The sequence below is a fragment of the Schistocerca cancellata genome, chromosome 2 (assembly GCF_023864275.1).
Source record: "Schistocerca cancellata isolate TAMUIC-IGC-003103 chromosome 2, iqSchCanc2.1, whole genome shotgun sequence".
Lineage (NCBI taxonomy): Eukaryota > Metazoa > Arthropoda > Insecta > Orthoptera > Acrididae > Schistocerca > Schistocerca cancellata.
In genome coordinates, this window is record NC_064627.1 from 143,644,370 (window position 1) to 143,661,819 (window position 17,450).

Consider the following 17,450-nt stretch of genomic DNA (forward strand, 5'->3'; position numbering starts at 1 on the left):
CCATAGTGCTCAGAGTCATTTTTTGAGGTGACATTTGGTGTAGAAGTGCCTGAACAGTTGTTCATCGAAGTGTGCAATGGACTCAGTTGGAAGCAGGAGAGGCACAAGCACGACTTATGTTCAAGGCTCAGAGACTCCTTCCAAGTTGTTGTACTTAGTTTAATGATAACTGTTTGTCCATTACTCTCTGTGTGCTAGATGTAAGAGGTATTTTAGTTAGTTTATTATCGGGGGAAGGGAGTAGATGTCTGCTGTAACGCACGTAAAATTTTGAAGCTCTGCTGCATGAGTAAGGAAGAGTTTCAAAGGAAAAGAATGAGTGAATTGTTTTCTCCACGCTGTGACAGTATTGTAAGACCGTAAGAGAAGGAGGAGGTGTGTGTGTGTGTGTGTGTCGTGACTATACAGGGTGTTTCAGAAGTGATGATCAATAGTTCACACATGGAAAGTATAGGCCAAAAGTAACTAAAAATCTCCAATAAACTTGCGTCCGAAAATCAGCCGTTGCCGAGGTTTCGCATTAATTCGACGCGAATCAACCGTTGCCGAGGTTTCGCTTTAATTCGACACAAATCAACCGTTGCCGAGGTTTCGCATCAATTCAACGCAAATCAACCGTTGCTGAGGTTTCGCATTAATTCGAATTGGGGATCAACTGTAAACGCCCCTGGATACTGTAGTATTTACGTTGGTATCTCAAGGTTTTGGATCGATTATCTGTTTGTTTACGTATGTGTAATTGCTTACCTTTTCCCTCCGTGCACTGTGTCTTACCTCCTCACAGTCAGTTACGAACGTGAATGCACCATGGACAGAAGTTACACCAATGAAAAGTACACTGACATGCACTTAATGTATGGCAAAGGGAATGGCAGTGCCCTTGAGGCTGTACGATTGTATGAAGAATCTGTTCGTCTCCGCAGGCAAATCGACAGGCGTATATTTAGTCGGCTACATCAGCACCTTAGGGAAACCCAGATCGATAATACCCGATGTTGAGGGAAGGGTGTTACACATTCTACACGAATGTCCGAGTACTTCAACAAGGAGGATTGTTACCCAAGAACGTGTCCTGAGTCACAGCAGTGTCTAGCGATTTTTACATTGGGAAGTACTCTATCCATATACCCACCAGGATAGCCGAGAGCGCTAACGCGCTGCTTCCTGTACTCGGGTAGGCGCGCCGGCCCCGGGTCAAATCCGCCCAGCAGATTAACGACGACCGCCAGTGTGCCGGCCAGCCTGTATGTGGGTTTTAGGCGGTTTTCCACATCCTACTAGGTGAATACCGGGCTGGTCCCTACGCCCCGCCTCAGTTCCACGACTCGTAGACATTTTAAACACATTCACACTATTTCACGATTTACACTAGATGCAGACAGTTGGGGTACACTGATTCTGTCTCGGGGGGTATGGGGTGGCAGCAGGACGGGCATCTGGCCACCCCTTACAATTAACCATGCCAAATCCGTACTTAACTGTGCCGACCCTGCGCACAATGCGCGATAAAGGCGGTAGTGGAAGAAAGTACTCTATCCATATCATCTCCAGAGAGTGCAAGCCCTCAACAGAGAGAATTTCTGCCAATGGTGCAACAACGGTGTAGCCTAAATCCCCTGTTTGTAAATAGTATTCTGGTTACGGATGAGGCTGGATTTACCTGTGACTTTTTAAATGCCATAACTGCCACATTTGAGCCGATGTCAGTTCTAATGCAACACACGCATCACGACAGCAGCTGTGTTATTCATTGAACCTCTTGACAGGACTACTCAGAGACCGCATAGCTGGACCACACTTCCTACCACAGAGACTAACTGGACAGCAGTACATGTGATTTCTCCGGACTGTACTTCCAGATGTAGATGATGATGTCCAACCGAACCAACGCCTGAACATAAGCTTCATGTATGACGGATCTCCAGCCCATTTTCATTAACAAGTGCGTCGGCTTGCAACTCGGCCGTGTTTTTGACATTGGACAGGTAGAGAACTGCCTGTGCCATGGTCTCCAAGACCTCCGAATTTGAATCCCATGGATTTATGTGGGTGGGATCATGTCGAAAGTTTGGTCTACGCTACCGAGGTTAACTCTTGAGGATTGCCAATTGAAGCAGGCTTCTAGTTATGAAACATCCCCTTAGAAAAATTTATGAATTACTGTGCTGGTTAACCTCTTATTCTGGTTAACCTCTCACGTTATTTGGCTTTCAAACAGCTGAGCAAAACTGAACGTACTCAGACATTTCTCTCTTTACTTATTCTGATCAACATTAAACTGACACACAATATTTTTAGCGCAACGCAATCTAACTTTCAACAATCCCTACAAAAGAATGGCCCTGACTAACAATAACCTATACCTTTCATGAATAACTCACCTCACAAAAATGCAACGAAATTCTGTGTGCAAAAAAACAAATTTCTTCTGTTAATTGACTCGAGGGGGGGAGGGGGAGGGTTAACAAATCCACAATTATACTGCGATATTTTTCAATATAAGCACGGACTGCCACTGTGCAGTAGTAAAATGATTCGCTCCAAACTCACACCGCTAGTCCAACCTTACGGTGTTTATTTTTATCGTAAGCTAAGGAATTCAATCAGAAGCTTCGAAACTGCTCTTATCTCCTCGAGAGAGAAAAAGAAATTATATCCCGGGAAGACATCTGACCACATTCCATTGATAAGTTATTAACGCCAATATTTAGCGGAACGATGCGTACGCGCTGTTTACTGCGAATATGTGCAATGAGAGGGAGCCTTTTATTTTTGTGTAAACCAAGTTTGTTTTTGTATAGAAACTTTAAAACAACCATGTATTTACAGGAAAATGCGCGTCTACAGCCTGTGCAAGACGCCGAAAAAATTACTGCTTCCCCTCTAAATAATAAAAGTATCTAATTTCACACGTAAAGTTCTCTAAATAATAAAAGTATCTCATTTCCTCGAAATTTATTTGCAATCCCACATTTTTCTTTGCCTTTCCTTTTCTTGCTTTATACGAAAATATTAATAAATACAATATACGCAACATTACTTCGCTTTATTTGTAGTGTAAGAAGCATAAAAACTATACATAAATTGATTACCCCATAGAGATTCGAACCCACGACCTCCGGATTAGCGCTGTGCCAGCGCTAATTACGCTAACGCATATGGTAATTCTTCAGCCGACGCACGTCAAAAAATGCATGGCCATCCGCATCTTCCACTCCTGTCACTTTTATTTCTGGTCAAGTCCTGCGTGTTTCTTTTTTTTTTTTTTTTTTTCGTCATAAGTCTTCTGACTGGCTTGATGCGGCCCGCCACGAATTTCCCTCCTATGCAAATCCCCTACATCTCAGCGTAGCACTTGCAACCTAGGTCCTCAATTATCTGATGGATGTATTAACAGATGTCCTATCATCCTGTCCCTTGTCGTTGTCAGTGTTCCCCACATATTCCTTTCCTCTCCGATTCTGCATAGAACCTCTTCGTTCCTTACCTTATCAGTCTACCTAATTATCAACATTCGTCTGTAGTACCACATCTCAAATACTTAGATTTTCTTCTGTTCCTGTTTTACCACAGGCCATATTTCACTACCATACAATGCTGTGCTCCAGACGTATATACTCAGAAATTTCTTCCTCAAATTAAAGCCTATGTTAGATACTATTAGACTTCTCTTGGCCAGGAATGCCTTTTTTGCCATTGCTAGTCTGCTTTTGATGTCCTCCTTGCTCTGTCCGTCATTGGTTATTTTGCTGCCTAGGTAGTAGAATTCCGTAACTTCATCTATGGCGTGACCGTCAATCATGATGTCAAGTTTCTCCCTCTTCTTATTTCTGCTGTTTATCATTTCTTTCTTCGATTTACTCTCAATCCATATTCTATACTCATTAGAGTGCCCATTCCATTCAGCAAATCGTGTAAGTCTTCTTTTCTTTCACTCAGAATAGCAATGCCATAAGCGAATCGTATCACTGATACCCCTTCACATTGAATTTTAATTCCACTCCTGAACCTTTCTCTTATTTTCATCATTGCTGCTTCGATGTAGAGATTGAACACTAGGGGTGAAAGATTACATCCCTGTCTTACATCCTTTTTAATCCGAGCACTTCGTTTGTGGTCGTCCACTTTTACTATTCCCTCTTGGTTCTTGTACATATTGTATATTACCTGTGTCTTCCTGTAGCTTACCCCAATTTTTCTCAGAATTTCGAACATCTTGCACCATTTTAAATTGTCTCACGTTTTTTCTAGATCGAAAAATCCTAAGAACGTGTCTTGATTTTTCTTTAGTCGTTCTTCCATTATCAACCGTAACGTCAGAATTGCCTCTCTGTTGCTCTTACCTTTCCTAAAGCCAAACTGTTCCTCATCTAACACATCCTTAATTTTCTTTTCCATTCTTCTGTATACTATTCTTGTCAGCAACTTGGATGCATCAACTGTTAAGCTAATTGTGCGATAATTCTCGCACTTGTGAGCTCTTGTAGTCTTCGGAATTGTGTGAATGATGTGGATGAAAGTCAGACGGTATATTGACAAACTCATACATCCTGCACACCACCGTGAACAGTCGTTTTGTTGACACTTCCCCTAATGATTTTAGAAATTGAGATGGAATGTTATCGATACCTTCCGCCTTATTTGATCTTAAGCGCTCCAAAGCTCTCTTAAATTCGGATTCTAATACTGGATCCCTATCTCTTCTAAATCGACTCCTGTTTCTTCTTCTATCACATCAGACAAATCTTCACCCTCATAGAGGCTTTCAATGTATTCTTTCCACCTATCCGCTCTGTCCTCCGCATTTAACAATGGAATTCCGGTTGCGCTCTTAATGTTGCCACTCTTGCTTTAAATTTTAGCGAAGGTTGTTTTGGCTTTCCTGTTTGCTGAGGCAGTCCTTCCCCAACTATCATTTCTACACATTCCTGACTAATGTCTTAAGCTTCAGCCTGCTCTTCATCACTACTATATTGTGATCTGAGCCTATACCTGCTCCTGGGTACGCCTTACAACCCAGAATCTCTGTCTGACCATGATGTAATCTAACTGAAATCTTCCCGAATCACCCGGCCTCTTCCAATTATACCTCCTCCCCTTACGATTCTTGAACAGAGTATTCGTTATTACTAGCTGAAATTTATTACAGAACTCAATTAGTCTTTCTCTTCTGTCACTCCTTGTCCCAAGCCCATATTTTCCTGTAGCCTTTTCTTCTACTCCATCCCCTACAACTGCATTCCAGGTCTCCATGACTATTAGATTTTCATCTCCCTTTGCGTATTGTATTACCCTTTCAATATCCTCATATAGTTTCTCTGTCTCTTCATCCTCAGCTTGCGATGTCGGCGTGTATACCGGAACTGTCATTGTCGGTGTTGGTTTGGTGTCGTATACCACAAATTTGGACGAAATCGATCGATGCGGCCTCTTTGTTAGCGGAGGTCCGGCCAAGGAAGCAGACGCTCGCAAGTAGTCATCTATGGTAAAGTATGTGCTTGGAAAGATGTGGGTCAGGAAAGTTGCACAGTATAATTGCCGAGTAGTTCAGTGCCTAGAGCAAGGAAAAAGTAATGGTTATATAGCTTAGTTTATAGTCGAGTGTGTTGTATGCTTGAGTGAGGAAAGTCGAACCTTCAGGCCGACTGAATAAATCCACAGTTTGCACAGTTAAAATCACGTATGTCCCGCCTACTTCTTTATAAGACCTGTAGCCTAGCTGATATCACTTAATATTATTCCAGAATGTGATGGGGAACTCATAGAGTTGCAGGGTGTTGATAGGAATTTGCTACCTTCAATCCGTTGCGTAACGGAGGCCAATGCAAAGAGATAGATCTACTACTAAGTATCTGGAGCTAAGCTTTGGAGTCACGCGCCATAAACACGTGATAATCTTTATGTAAAATCATAGAAGTGCCAGGATTTGTACTATTAGTTTCCTTAGTACTAGGTACCTACAGTGTAGATATCTTACTACCGAGATTACTAGCAAAAGATGGATGAAATCTCGTATTCTTTTAGAGTAACGTCATCAGTCTACAAATAGTATGAATAATTGTTTGCACTCTACCGATTTTGTAGTGCATGTAACACACCTGAACACGAGGATGCTGGGACAACATGTAAACAACGGCTTCTGCTATGTCTTCTGATTCCATAGTTGGCATTTCCTTCAGTTTGGCGAAAAATTCACTTTCCTTTGGAAGGGTAGCCATTACGTTTAATACTCCTTCAGTTCGTACTAGTCCTGGAGAAACTTCCTGTAAGAAAACACATTGCGCTCAAATGAAAGTACTGTCGCAAAAAATCAAATTTAAAAAATACAAATTCATTCTGTCTCTTTCTCTCTTTCTTTCACACACGCACACACATATAACACACACACACGCACACACATATACCACACACACACACACTCATACACTTACACCCACACGTCCGCAGTTATATACAGACACATTAACAACATAGACAAACTCATAAATACATTGATGATTCAAGGGAATCACGATAAACATTCTCTCGGTATCCCATCAACTATCAGCAACTATAATTACTACTGTACACGTGTAAGGTACTTTAGACCCAGAATTAGTGGTTATAAGCATTATTTAGCATTTAATCGTATGGTGTGGACATTATAAGTGACTATTCGAAAATGTTCTTGTCTTACATTCGTTTGTCCTTCCATAGATTGTTTTTGTAGATTCAGCTGAATGATGCCTTAGCCCATGTAGCCATCACTCACCTGGCTGGGAGGCCCTGTCTGCAACAGCTTACCTTCCTCAAATCAAACCAATCACAGAGAGTAACGTAGGTACCCAACATGGGGCGCATGGATCTGGTTACGAATATGGATTTGGTTGCCTTCTACCTGGGACCCGCACATAGAGCTATGAGATTCGGTTGCCTTCCTTTAGTGGGCTGTGCCGAGGTATACGTGAAAGAAGGTGTGCGAACGCCTTTAATGACAGCGTAGATACTACGCACAGGTACAGGCAGGGTTGCGCTTGCAGTTCGCAGTAAGATTTGAAGTATTAAATTTTGCCACAAAAATGTTAACTATCATGTACTGTACGTTTCACGTATATTACACAGTCCAACACATTAATGTGACCACCACCTGTGTTCGATGTCAACATGCAATAACCACTCATAGACAGCAGATGGCAGCACCACGAGTGGAGGATATATAAAGTGAGTCGGGAGCACACGGAAAACAGTAAAGTCGTTGTCGTATTGTGGAAACGGAGAGACTCGTCTGCTGTTCAGTAGATTTGCTCGGCGGGCGCAGTTCCGAAACGGCTACGTTTGTAAACAGCTCGCGTGCCACTGTGGTTAAAGTATACTGTGCATACCAAAACGGAGCTGTCCCACATCCCCCACGCAGATCCTTTATGACATTCCTTTCCCCCATCTGCTCCTTTTCCTCGAACATGTCTGCGTCCTCGACACCTCCCACCAACTTGATCCCCCTCATCTCCCGGTTGCTCCTCTCCTCTCCAACCCCCGCCCACTGCCGCCCCCCTATCCTCCACCTCTACAGCATCTCCTTTCCCGAGGTGATTTCCATCAACTCCCCCTCCCAGATGGTGCCCTCTCTCCCTCCATTTATTCCTCCTATCAACTGTGATCCTCACCTTCCACTCCCTCCCTCTGTCCTTTTCCCGGGCTCCCTCCCCCCTTCCATCCTGTTTTTTCTCCACCTGCTCACTGCTTGACTCCATTATTTCCCCCCCTGAGTCCTTTTTCTTTCCCCTCCACTGTCTTCCCCACTCCTTTCTCGTGTCTGCCCTGCTCCCACCTTTTTCTGTGCCCTTTCCCTCCATCAGCTCCTCCCCTTTTTTTTGCTCTTCCTCTCCTCCTCCCCTTTCCTCCCCTCATCTGTTCAGGTCCTCCCCTTCCCCCATACCCATATTCCTTCATACTCTATAGTGCAGTGTTTTTCTGTGAGTGTTCAGAGTCGTGTGTCCCCCTTTTAAAGTGTTGCAAACAGAAACCAGGCTGTTGCCGTGTTTTCTTTAATTGTGCCTGTCTATTTCCTATGTGTTTTTAGTCAGCGTCACTGACGCCTTTGTTTTTTATGTTTTCTTCACAACTTTTTCGCCCTGTACCAGTTTCAAACAGTCTCTGTTTTATCACCTCTTTTTATTGTTATATCTCCTCATTATGTTATTTTAACTTTATCTGTTGGCTGCAGAGCGGCATATTACACTGCTGCCAGCCCGCCCCGCCCACTCTGGGGGGGGGGGGGGGGATCGAAATACAATAAAGAAAAGAAAAAAAGAAAAACAACTGTCCCAAACCGGCGCCAAGGCAACTGTGGTGCAGCACGCCCATACATGCCCATAGATAGCACAGGTGAAGGCCGACTGTAGGGATGTGCATGGATGAAGAGATGTGCAACTGTTGAGCAACTGACCGCCCAGATGAACGAAAGGGCTACCGACACCGTCTCCTCATCGACTGTTCAACGAACTTCAGAATGGATGGATGGATGGAGAGGGTTTTAAGGGCGCACGACGGCAAGGTCTTCAGCGTCCGCTCACTAACAGATTGAGATGGGTGTCAAGAAAAGACTCAGAACAATAAGATAAAACAGAACGTAAGACACAGGAAACTAGCTTGGAAAAATGTGTGCCTACCCACACCAAAGCGTGGGACGAAGCATGCTGCCAGCAGTAAAACATGGACAACCCAGGAAGAAAGTGGTAGAGGGAGGTAAAACAATATAGCAGATGGTAGTGGATGGCTGACTGCAAGGAAAAAGGGAGGAGCCACCACTTTGCAATACACTAAAACCTCCAGCCTAAACGTTTAGGCCAGAGTCCAGACACATCACAAAACTTTAAAACCCTAGACACACAAGTCTCATCATTAGCTAAAACACAGGGCAGATCCCCATCAACTTGTGCTTCTGCCCTTGCATCACGGTATAAAATGCAGTCTGTTAAAATGTGCCGGACAGAGATGCGCACACCACAAGCATCACAAATCGGGGGATCCTCCCGCCGTAATAGAAAGCTGTGTGTGAGAGGACAGTGCCCAATCCGACGACGCGTGAGGATCACTTCTTCCTGCCTGAGCACCCGGAAAGAGGTACACCACGGCCCAGTTGTTAACTTCACCAACCGCAATTTATTGGCCATTACCGCCAGCCATTATTCCTACCACAGCTCTATGCACCTCCTGTGGAGTGCAGAGATGACAGACTGCCAGCGAATATGACACTTGACCACATCCTGCTCTCTGCAGGCCTCCTTGGCAGCCAGATCAGCCTGTTCATTGCCCCGAATTCCTACATGACCAGGCACCCAGCAGAAGGACACCTCCTTACACCGCCGTTGGAGCCAGTGCAGTTGGTCATATATCAGCTGGACCATCTCCTCACTTCGGTACAGATTCTGCAATGACTGTAAAGCTCTAAGAGAATCGGAGCAGAGGAGAAATCGATTGCCCCGAACACGATTCAGCCGCTCCAGTGCCTTCAGAATCGCGTGGATCTCCGCTGCGAAAACGGTATATTCATCAGGGAGGCGAATCAGGGTAACCTGATCAGGGAACACTACAGAACAGCCAATGAAATTCTCCTGTTTGGAGCCATCAGCGTAAACGACGGTAAAACCGTGATGCGCATCTAAAATGTTAAAAAAATGAGATTGGAATGTAAAATCTTGTGTACTGTCTTTCTTAAAATTAGTCAAATCTAAAATAAGTCTGGGTCTCTGCAGGAGCCAAGGTGGAAATCTGCTCCAACCGCGACGGAAAACATGAAGACCAGCCATATCCATCGCAGAGAGACAATCCTGTGCGCGAATCCCATAGGGCCGCGTCGCTCGTTGCCGGTTATGAAATAGCCGGCATGGGGCTAGTTCTGAATACCCCAGTGGCCAACCAAAGCCCTTCATGGTGCACAACGTCCAACATCTTTAAGTATGAGGGCCTCGCAGACCCATACACCGTGCACCCATAATCGAGCCGAGATCGCACAAACGCCCTGTCAAACTGGAGCGGACAAGTCCTGTCGGCTCCCCATGTACTGTGGCTAAGATACTTTAAAATACTTAAAGCCTTAAGTGACCGTCGTTTCAGGTCTTTAAGATGAGGTAACCACATAAGCTTCGAATCAAAAATGAGCCCCAGAAATATAAAAAAAATGGTTCAAATGCTCTGAGCACTATGCGACTTAACTTCTGAGGTCATCAGTCGCCTAGAACTTAGAACTAATTAAACCTAACTAACCTAAGGACATCACACACATCCATGCCCGAGGCAGGATTCTAACCTGCGACCGTAGCGGTCGCTCTGCTCCATACTGTAGCGCCTAGAATCGCACGGCCACTCCGGTCGGCCAGAAATCTCACTGTGTCGTTAAAAGCGAGGGCAGTGTCCCTTATCCTCAACTCAGGAAAGGTTAAAATCGAACGAGAACAGTGAAAAAGAACACACACGGACTTCTCGGTGGAAAACTTTTAACCACTCTTCTGCGTCCAGCCATCCAAACGTCTAAGAGTAAGTCGCAACTGACGCGTTGTCGTTGCAAGGCTTGAAGAAGAGCAAAACAAAGAAATCATCCACAAACAAGGAACACTGGACAGGACTTTTCACTATGGAGGTAATGCTATTAATAGCGATGGCAGAGTCACACTTAAAACGCTACCCTGAGGGACACTGTTCTCCTGCTCAAAGCTGTCAGACAGGACGTCACCAATTCGGTATCTAAAATAACGTGGTGAGAGGAAAGACTGAATAAAAAGAGGAAGACAACCACGAAAACCCCATCCGTGAAGCTGGTCCAGGATGAGACGCCTCCAAGTGGTATCTTAGACCTTCTCAATGTCAAAAAATACACCTAGAAGATGACGACGGCGTAGGAAAGCTTGTATAACCGCCTCCAGGAGACAAGGTTATCGAAGGTGGAGTGAAACCTCCTGAACCCACACTGAAAGCGACTAAGGAGTTGCCAGGATTCTAACATCCAGACAAGGTGGCGGTTGATCATCCGCTTCAAGGTCTTTCCCATGCAACTAGTGAGGGCAACACTACGGTAGCTATTTGGGCTCGTGCGGTCTTTCCCAGGTTTTAAAAAAGGAATTAAAACTGCCTCACGCCACGAGTCAGGAAAGTGACCTGATGCCCAAATGGCGTTAAGAAGTGCGAGGAGGATTTCTTTGTTGGGCCTTGTGAGGTGCCGTAGCATACCGTAATGGGTCCTGTCGTGACCAGGAGATGTGTCATGAGCTGCAAACAATGCAGAATCCAGCTCCCACATAGAAAATGGGCAGTTGTAAACTTCATGAGAGGTGGACTGGAAGTCCAGACTACACTTCTCAACAACCGCTATATGGCGCTGGAAACCCGGATCCTGACTGGTTGTTGCAGTAACCGTGGCAAAATACGCTGCCATAGTCTGGGCAATGTCTTGCGGATCCATGTGGAGAGTGCCGTTAGCCATTACAGAAGCCATGGGGCACCTCCCTCCTCTTCCAGAAATTCTCCTGATGGTCTTCCACACAGTGGAACTTTTGGTGGAACGATTAATGGTCTTCAGGAACAGTTGCCACGACATCTTCTAGCTGTCTCAAATAATGCGGCCACATATTGCCCTCGCCACCCGAAAGGCTGCAAGATTCTCAGCAGTCGGCCGACACTGGAACCAATGCAGAGCCGCATGCCTGTCCTGAATGCAGAGCGGCATTCGGTACTCCACAAAGGGACAGGTTGCCTCTTCCGGTGGCCTGTGGACTGTGGAATGGATGCTTCAGTGGCATGGTGGACGGTTTTGGTAATATGATCCACCCATGCCTGAACATTCGCACAGTGTTCAAACTGGGCCAACTGGCTATAAAGTGTCCAGTCGGCCCAACTGAGCACCCATCTTGGTGGTCTTCTTTCGGGGCCCACGCCATCTGGCAGGTGAATCCAGATTGGGAAGTGATCACTGCCATGCAAGTCAGCGACCACTTCCCATTGAGCACTGTTAGCAAGGGCTGAAAGCAAAGCGAGAGATCAGTGGCAGAGAATGACCCAGTCGCTGTGCAGAAGTGAGTTCTCTGTCCTCCATTGAGCAAGTAGGAACAGGATGACAGGAGAAGCCTCTCAATTATTCTACTCCTGGGACAGGTAATTGCAGAGCACCAAAGCACATTGTGGGCATTAAAATCACCACAAATAATGAACGGCTGGGGGAGCTGTGTAATGTTGGTGAGGGCCGCTTCATCAAGTGCATCATGTGGGGAAAGTAAAGTGAACATACAGTTAATGGATGACACACGTGCACGGACACAGCGACAGCCTGTAAAGTCATCGTAAGCGAGAGAGGCGAGGAGTGGTAGTCTGTCCTGACGAAAATACCTCCGCCTCCTCTAGCTTTCTCTCCACACAGGTCGTCCTTTTTGTGGAGTGTATAGCCTCGAGATCAGGGCAGTATGATGGATGGAAATAAGTCTCCTGGAGACACAAACACAGTGGTCTACCCTGAGAGAGTAGATGAAGTTCCTCCACATGCGTCCTGAACCCCTTCAAGTTCCACTGAAGTATGGGAGCCATCTATGATGGGGGTAGCACCTTCATCCTGTCTCTCCGACTGGGTGGGGAGACTGCAGCAGGTGGAGGGGCAGGCGTGGGGCGAGATGATTGTCCCACACATGCGTCATACTCCAACAGCTCTGGGGAAGAGTCAGATGAAGCCTCACATAAAACGACATCTGCATAGTCAGACGGTTTACCACGTGATTTGACCCACTGTTGCTGCTGTATAGAAGCTTTCTGCTGTTTGGTGAGCTTTGGGGGAGCCAATGTGGGAGGGGTAATGGCCGTACTGAGCTTTGGAACAGCCTCAGCTGTTGGAGGCACCAGGGGCTAGCCCAAGTTCGCCACTGTACCTTTTCCTGCCGTTCGAGTATGGGCTACAGGCTCTGAAACGCTGGCTACGTTGCAAGTGCACTGATATCTGCAGGTGTTAGTGCCAACACTCACCACCTCTGTCTGCGTAGAGGCATCGGCTTTTGGAGCAGGCTTCTGAACCATGGATGCAAAAGACGCAGCAAATGTGGGAGGGTGCATCGACTTGTAGATCTTTTTGGCCTCACCATAGGCGATACGCTCGGTTGTTTTTATTTCCTGGACTTTGCGTTCCTCCAAAAATATTCGGCAATCCCCACTCCATACAGGGTGGTTCCCAGAGCAATTGATACATTTGGCTGGAGATGAGCAACCAACTCCTTCATGAGCAGCCTTACCACAGTTGCGACAAGTCGCTTCACCTTTACACCATAAGGTGGTATGCCCAAAACGCTGGCACTTAAAACAGCACATTGGGGTCGGGAAATAAGGCCTCACACTAAGGCGAAGGAAGCCAGCTTTAATATGTTCAGGAAGTTTCGTACTACTGAAGGTCAGAATAAAGGAGTCGGATTCGACAAGATTGCCATCAACCCTCTTCATGATATGTTGTACATCAACGATACATTCTGGAGCCCACTCACGTTGCAGTTCTTCCCTGGGAATGTCGACTACATCCCGGCATGTCACAACACCTTTGCTATAATTCAAGGTGCTGTGCAGTTCAGTGTCTGTGGCATACTCCCCAAGGGATTTAGCAGACTGGAGGTTAGTTGTTTGCTGGGAAGTAGAAGTTTCCACTAGCAAGGTCCCATTACGCAAGTGCTTCACTGATTTTAAGGAGCCACAGATTTCATCCAAACCATTTTGTATGTAGAAGGGCGAAACCTTCTCGAAACTACCCTTCTTCCGTTTCACAATGAGAAACACGTTCTGATTACCAGAATGCATTCTTTTACCAAAGACTTTACTTGTCAAAGAAGTGCGGGAGTCAGTGGCGCTGACTGCACAAGCCCTCTTGAGAGACTGGGTGTTAGAACCTTCCAGCGGCCCACCCTTTCCTCTGGGAGGAAGAAAAGAGAATTTCGAAAGATCCATCTCGGTCCCACCAGCAGCTAGGGAACTAGAAGTCCACCTAGACAGAGTCCCGCAAGCCTAGGTAAGCCTTATACAACTGAGGTGCGGCAGGTACCCCAGAGGTTGCCCGCTAATGACTGTTCCACCTCAACAGCCATGCATCTCATCAGCGCACAGAACAACTTGAGATTGAGGGGTTGTTTATAGAGGCTTATTCCATCCTCGCGATCAGGGCGATCAAGCCCGTACCCGGCACCTGAATGCCGAGCCCTTGTGGGCGCCCGAACTTCACTGTGTATGGGTCTGCAGCATGTGGCTAGTCGATGCACCCATGCTGACTGCTATTCATCAGCGATAGCGACGTGTAAGATGGCTATTTTTTGATGATGTTATTGGAAGTGTTAATATTTGTAAAGAAAAATGATACATTTGAAGAATTGTTGTCAGAGGCAACAGTATCCGTGTCAGCGATGGCAGCACTGTGTAGTTGTAATATCTTTGACACCAATAGTGGATAGCTGCAGTGTGCAGCAGGCGGATTTTTCGTTAACTGTGTAATGTATGGATGCATTTTTGGAACTATGTGAGTTGCAGATTTATTTTGAGGAGGAAGGATGAGTTAGAACAATGGCTGGATAGCGTACGAACATGAAAAAGGTTTTGAAATGAGGAACAAGGTATTATTTGATGAGGTACAGAGTTTATTTTTATTTTAGTAGACTTGCATTGTTGGTCCACTTCACCCTCGTCACAAAAAAATGGCTATGAACACTATGGGACTTAATTTCTGAGGTCATCACTCCCCTAGAACTTAGAACTATTTAAACCTAACTATCCTAAGGACATCACACACATCCATGCCCGAGGAAGGATTCGAAACAGCGACCGTAGCGGTCACTCAGTTCCAGACCATACCCTCGTCACAGTCCAGTTTTTGATAATTATTCTATTGATTGATCTTCTGAGTTAATTTACTTTAACATGGAAGTTGTTAAATTAAAATCAATTTGCAGATTACAGTCCATAATTGTTTTCTCTTATAAGTTCCTTCCGAGCTGAAATTTCAGAACTTAAAGATTGAGTCACAAGGGAAAGCAGAATGGTGGAAGGAGTATATAGAGGGTCTATACAATGGCGATATACTTGAGGACAATATTATGGAAATGGAAGAGGATGTAGATGAAGATGAAATGGGAGATACGATATTGCGTGAAGAGTTTGACAGATCACTGAAAGACCTGAGTCGAAACAAGGCCCTGGGAGTAGACAACATTCCATTGAAACTACTGACGGCCTTGCGAGAGCCAGTCCTGACAAAACTCTACCATCTGGTGAGCAAGATGTATGAGACAGGCGAAATTCCCTCAGACTTCAAGAAGAATATAATAATTCCAATCCCAAAGAAAGCAGGTGTTGACAGATGTGAAAATTACCGAACTATCAGTTTAATAAGTCACAGCTGCAAAATACTAACGCGAATTCTTTACAGACGGATGGAAAATCTGGTAGAAGCCGACCTCAGCGAAGATCGGTTTGGATTCCGCAGAAATGTTGGGACACGTGAGGCAATACTGACCCTACGAATTATCTTAGAAAATAGATTAAAGAAAGGCAAACCTACGTTTCTAGCATTTGTAGACTTAGAGAAAGCTTTTGAGAATGTTGATTGGAATACTCTCTTTCAAATTCTAAATGTGGCAGGGGTAAAATACAGGGAGCGAAAGGCTATTTAGGGTAAAATACAGGGAGCGAAAGGCTATTTACAATTTGTACAGAAACCAGATGGCAGTTATAAGTGTCGAGGGGCATGAAAGGGAAACGGCGGTTGGGAAGGGAGTGAGACAGGGTTGTAGCCTCTCCCCAATGCTATTCAATCTGTATATTGAACAAGCAGTAAAGAAAACAAAAGAAAAATTCGGAGTAGGTATTAAAGTACATGGAGAAGAAATAAAAACGTTGAGGTTCGCCGATGAGATTGTAATTCCGTCAGAGGCAGCAAAGGACTTGGAAGAGCAATTGAACGGAATGTGCAGTGTCCTGAAAGGAGGATATAAGATGAACATCAACAAAAGCAAAACGAGGTTAATGGAATGTAGTCGAATTGAGTCGGGTGATGCTGAGGGAATTAGATTAGGAAATGAGACACTTATAGTAGTAAATGAGTTTTGCTATTTGGGGAGCAAAATAACTGATGATGGTCGATGTAGAGAGGATATAAAATGTAGACTGGCAATGGCAAGGAAAGCGTTTCTGAAGAAGAGAAATTTGTTAACATCGAGTATAGATTTAAGTGTCAGGAAGTCGTTTCTGAAAGTATTTGTATGGAGTGTAGCCATGTATGGAAGTGAAACATGGACGATAAATAGTTTGGACAAGAAGAGAATAGAAACTTTTGAAATGTGGTGCTACAGAAGAATGCTGAAGATTAGATGGGTAGATCACATAACTAATGAGGAGGTATTGAATGGAATTGGGGAGAAGAGGAGTTTGTGGCACAACTTGACAAGAAGAAGGGACCGGTTGGTAGGACATGTTCTGAGGCATCAAGGGACCACAAATTTAGCATTGTAGGACCGCGTGGAGGGTAAAAATAGTAGAGGGAGACCAAGAGATGAGTACACTAAGCAGATTCAGAAGGACGCAGGTTGCAGTAAGTACTGGGAGATGAAGAAGCTTGCACAGGATAGAGTAGCATGGAGAGCTGCATCAAACCAGTCTCAGGACTGAAGACCACAACAACAATTGTTCCTAATTAGATGACCACTTTGTACGTTGGGAAGGTTTTTCTCACTTGTAAAAACTTTATTACTGCGGAGTAACTCGTAATTTCAAAAAAAGCACTGGAGCACACGTTAAGTGAATGCTATCATTTCAAAACAGAATTAGAAAATATATTAAGCTTCTATCATAAGGCTGGAATGCTAATGTGTGAAAAGTATTCCGAGTGCAACACTTATCCTACATAAGAATTGCACCCCATTTCACTTACCTTGATCAAGCAACAAGGATTCCCTTCGAAGGCAAGAAAAAACAGGCTGCACGTGATTAAAAGACGACTACTTATACACCCTCAGACAAAAGAAAAAAAGACAACGCACCAGGAAGGAATTATCCGAATTGGATGGAAACTTCGTGTACAGACAAACAAATGGTTACAATTTCAGAAAAATTGGATGATTTGTTTACGAGAAAGAGCTTCACAAATTGATCAAGTTACAAACACGCAGGTCCACCTCTGGCACTTCTGAAGCAGGTATTCGTCTTGGCACTGACTGATAAGAGTTGTCGGATGTCGTCCTGAGCGATGTCGCGCCAAATTCTGCACAACTGACACGTTATAGACCGTCAAACTCCCGAGCTGCTTTGAGGGCGCTAACCATAACGATCCAAACGTTGTCAATTAGGGAGAGATCTAACGACCTTACTGGCCAAGGCAGGGTTTGGCAAGCACGAAGAAAAGCAACAGAAACTCTCGCCCTGCGTGGGCGGGCATTATCTTGCTGATGTGTAAGTCCAAGATGGCTTGT

The 17,450-nt window shown here is 45.0% G+C and overlaps 1 protein-coding gene across 1 annotated transcript in view; it reads right to left on the minus strand.

Annotated features, from left to right (window-relative positions):
• Positions 1 to 17,450, minus strand: part of LOC126161432 (dehydrogenase/reductase SDR family member 11-like) — a 112,868-nt gene that overhangs the window by 16,594 nt on the left and 78,824 nt on the right. The window contains exon 5 of the mRNA XM_049917233.1: positions 6,099 to 6,263. Within this exon, the coding sequence (XP_049773190.1) occupies positions 6,099 to 6,263 (165 nt within the window). The remainder of the gene's footprint in view (positions 1 to 6,098; positions 6,264 to 17,450) is intronic.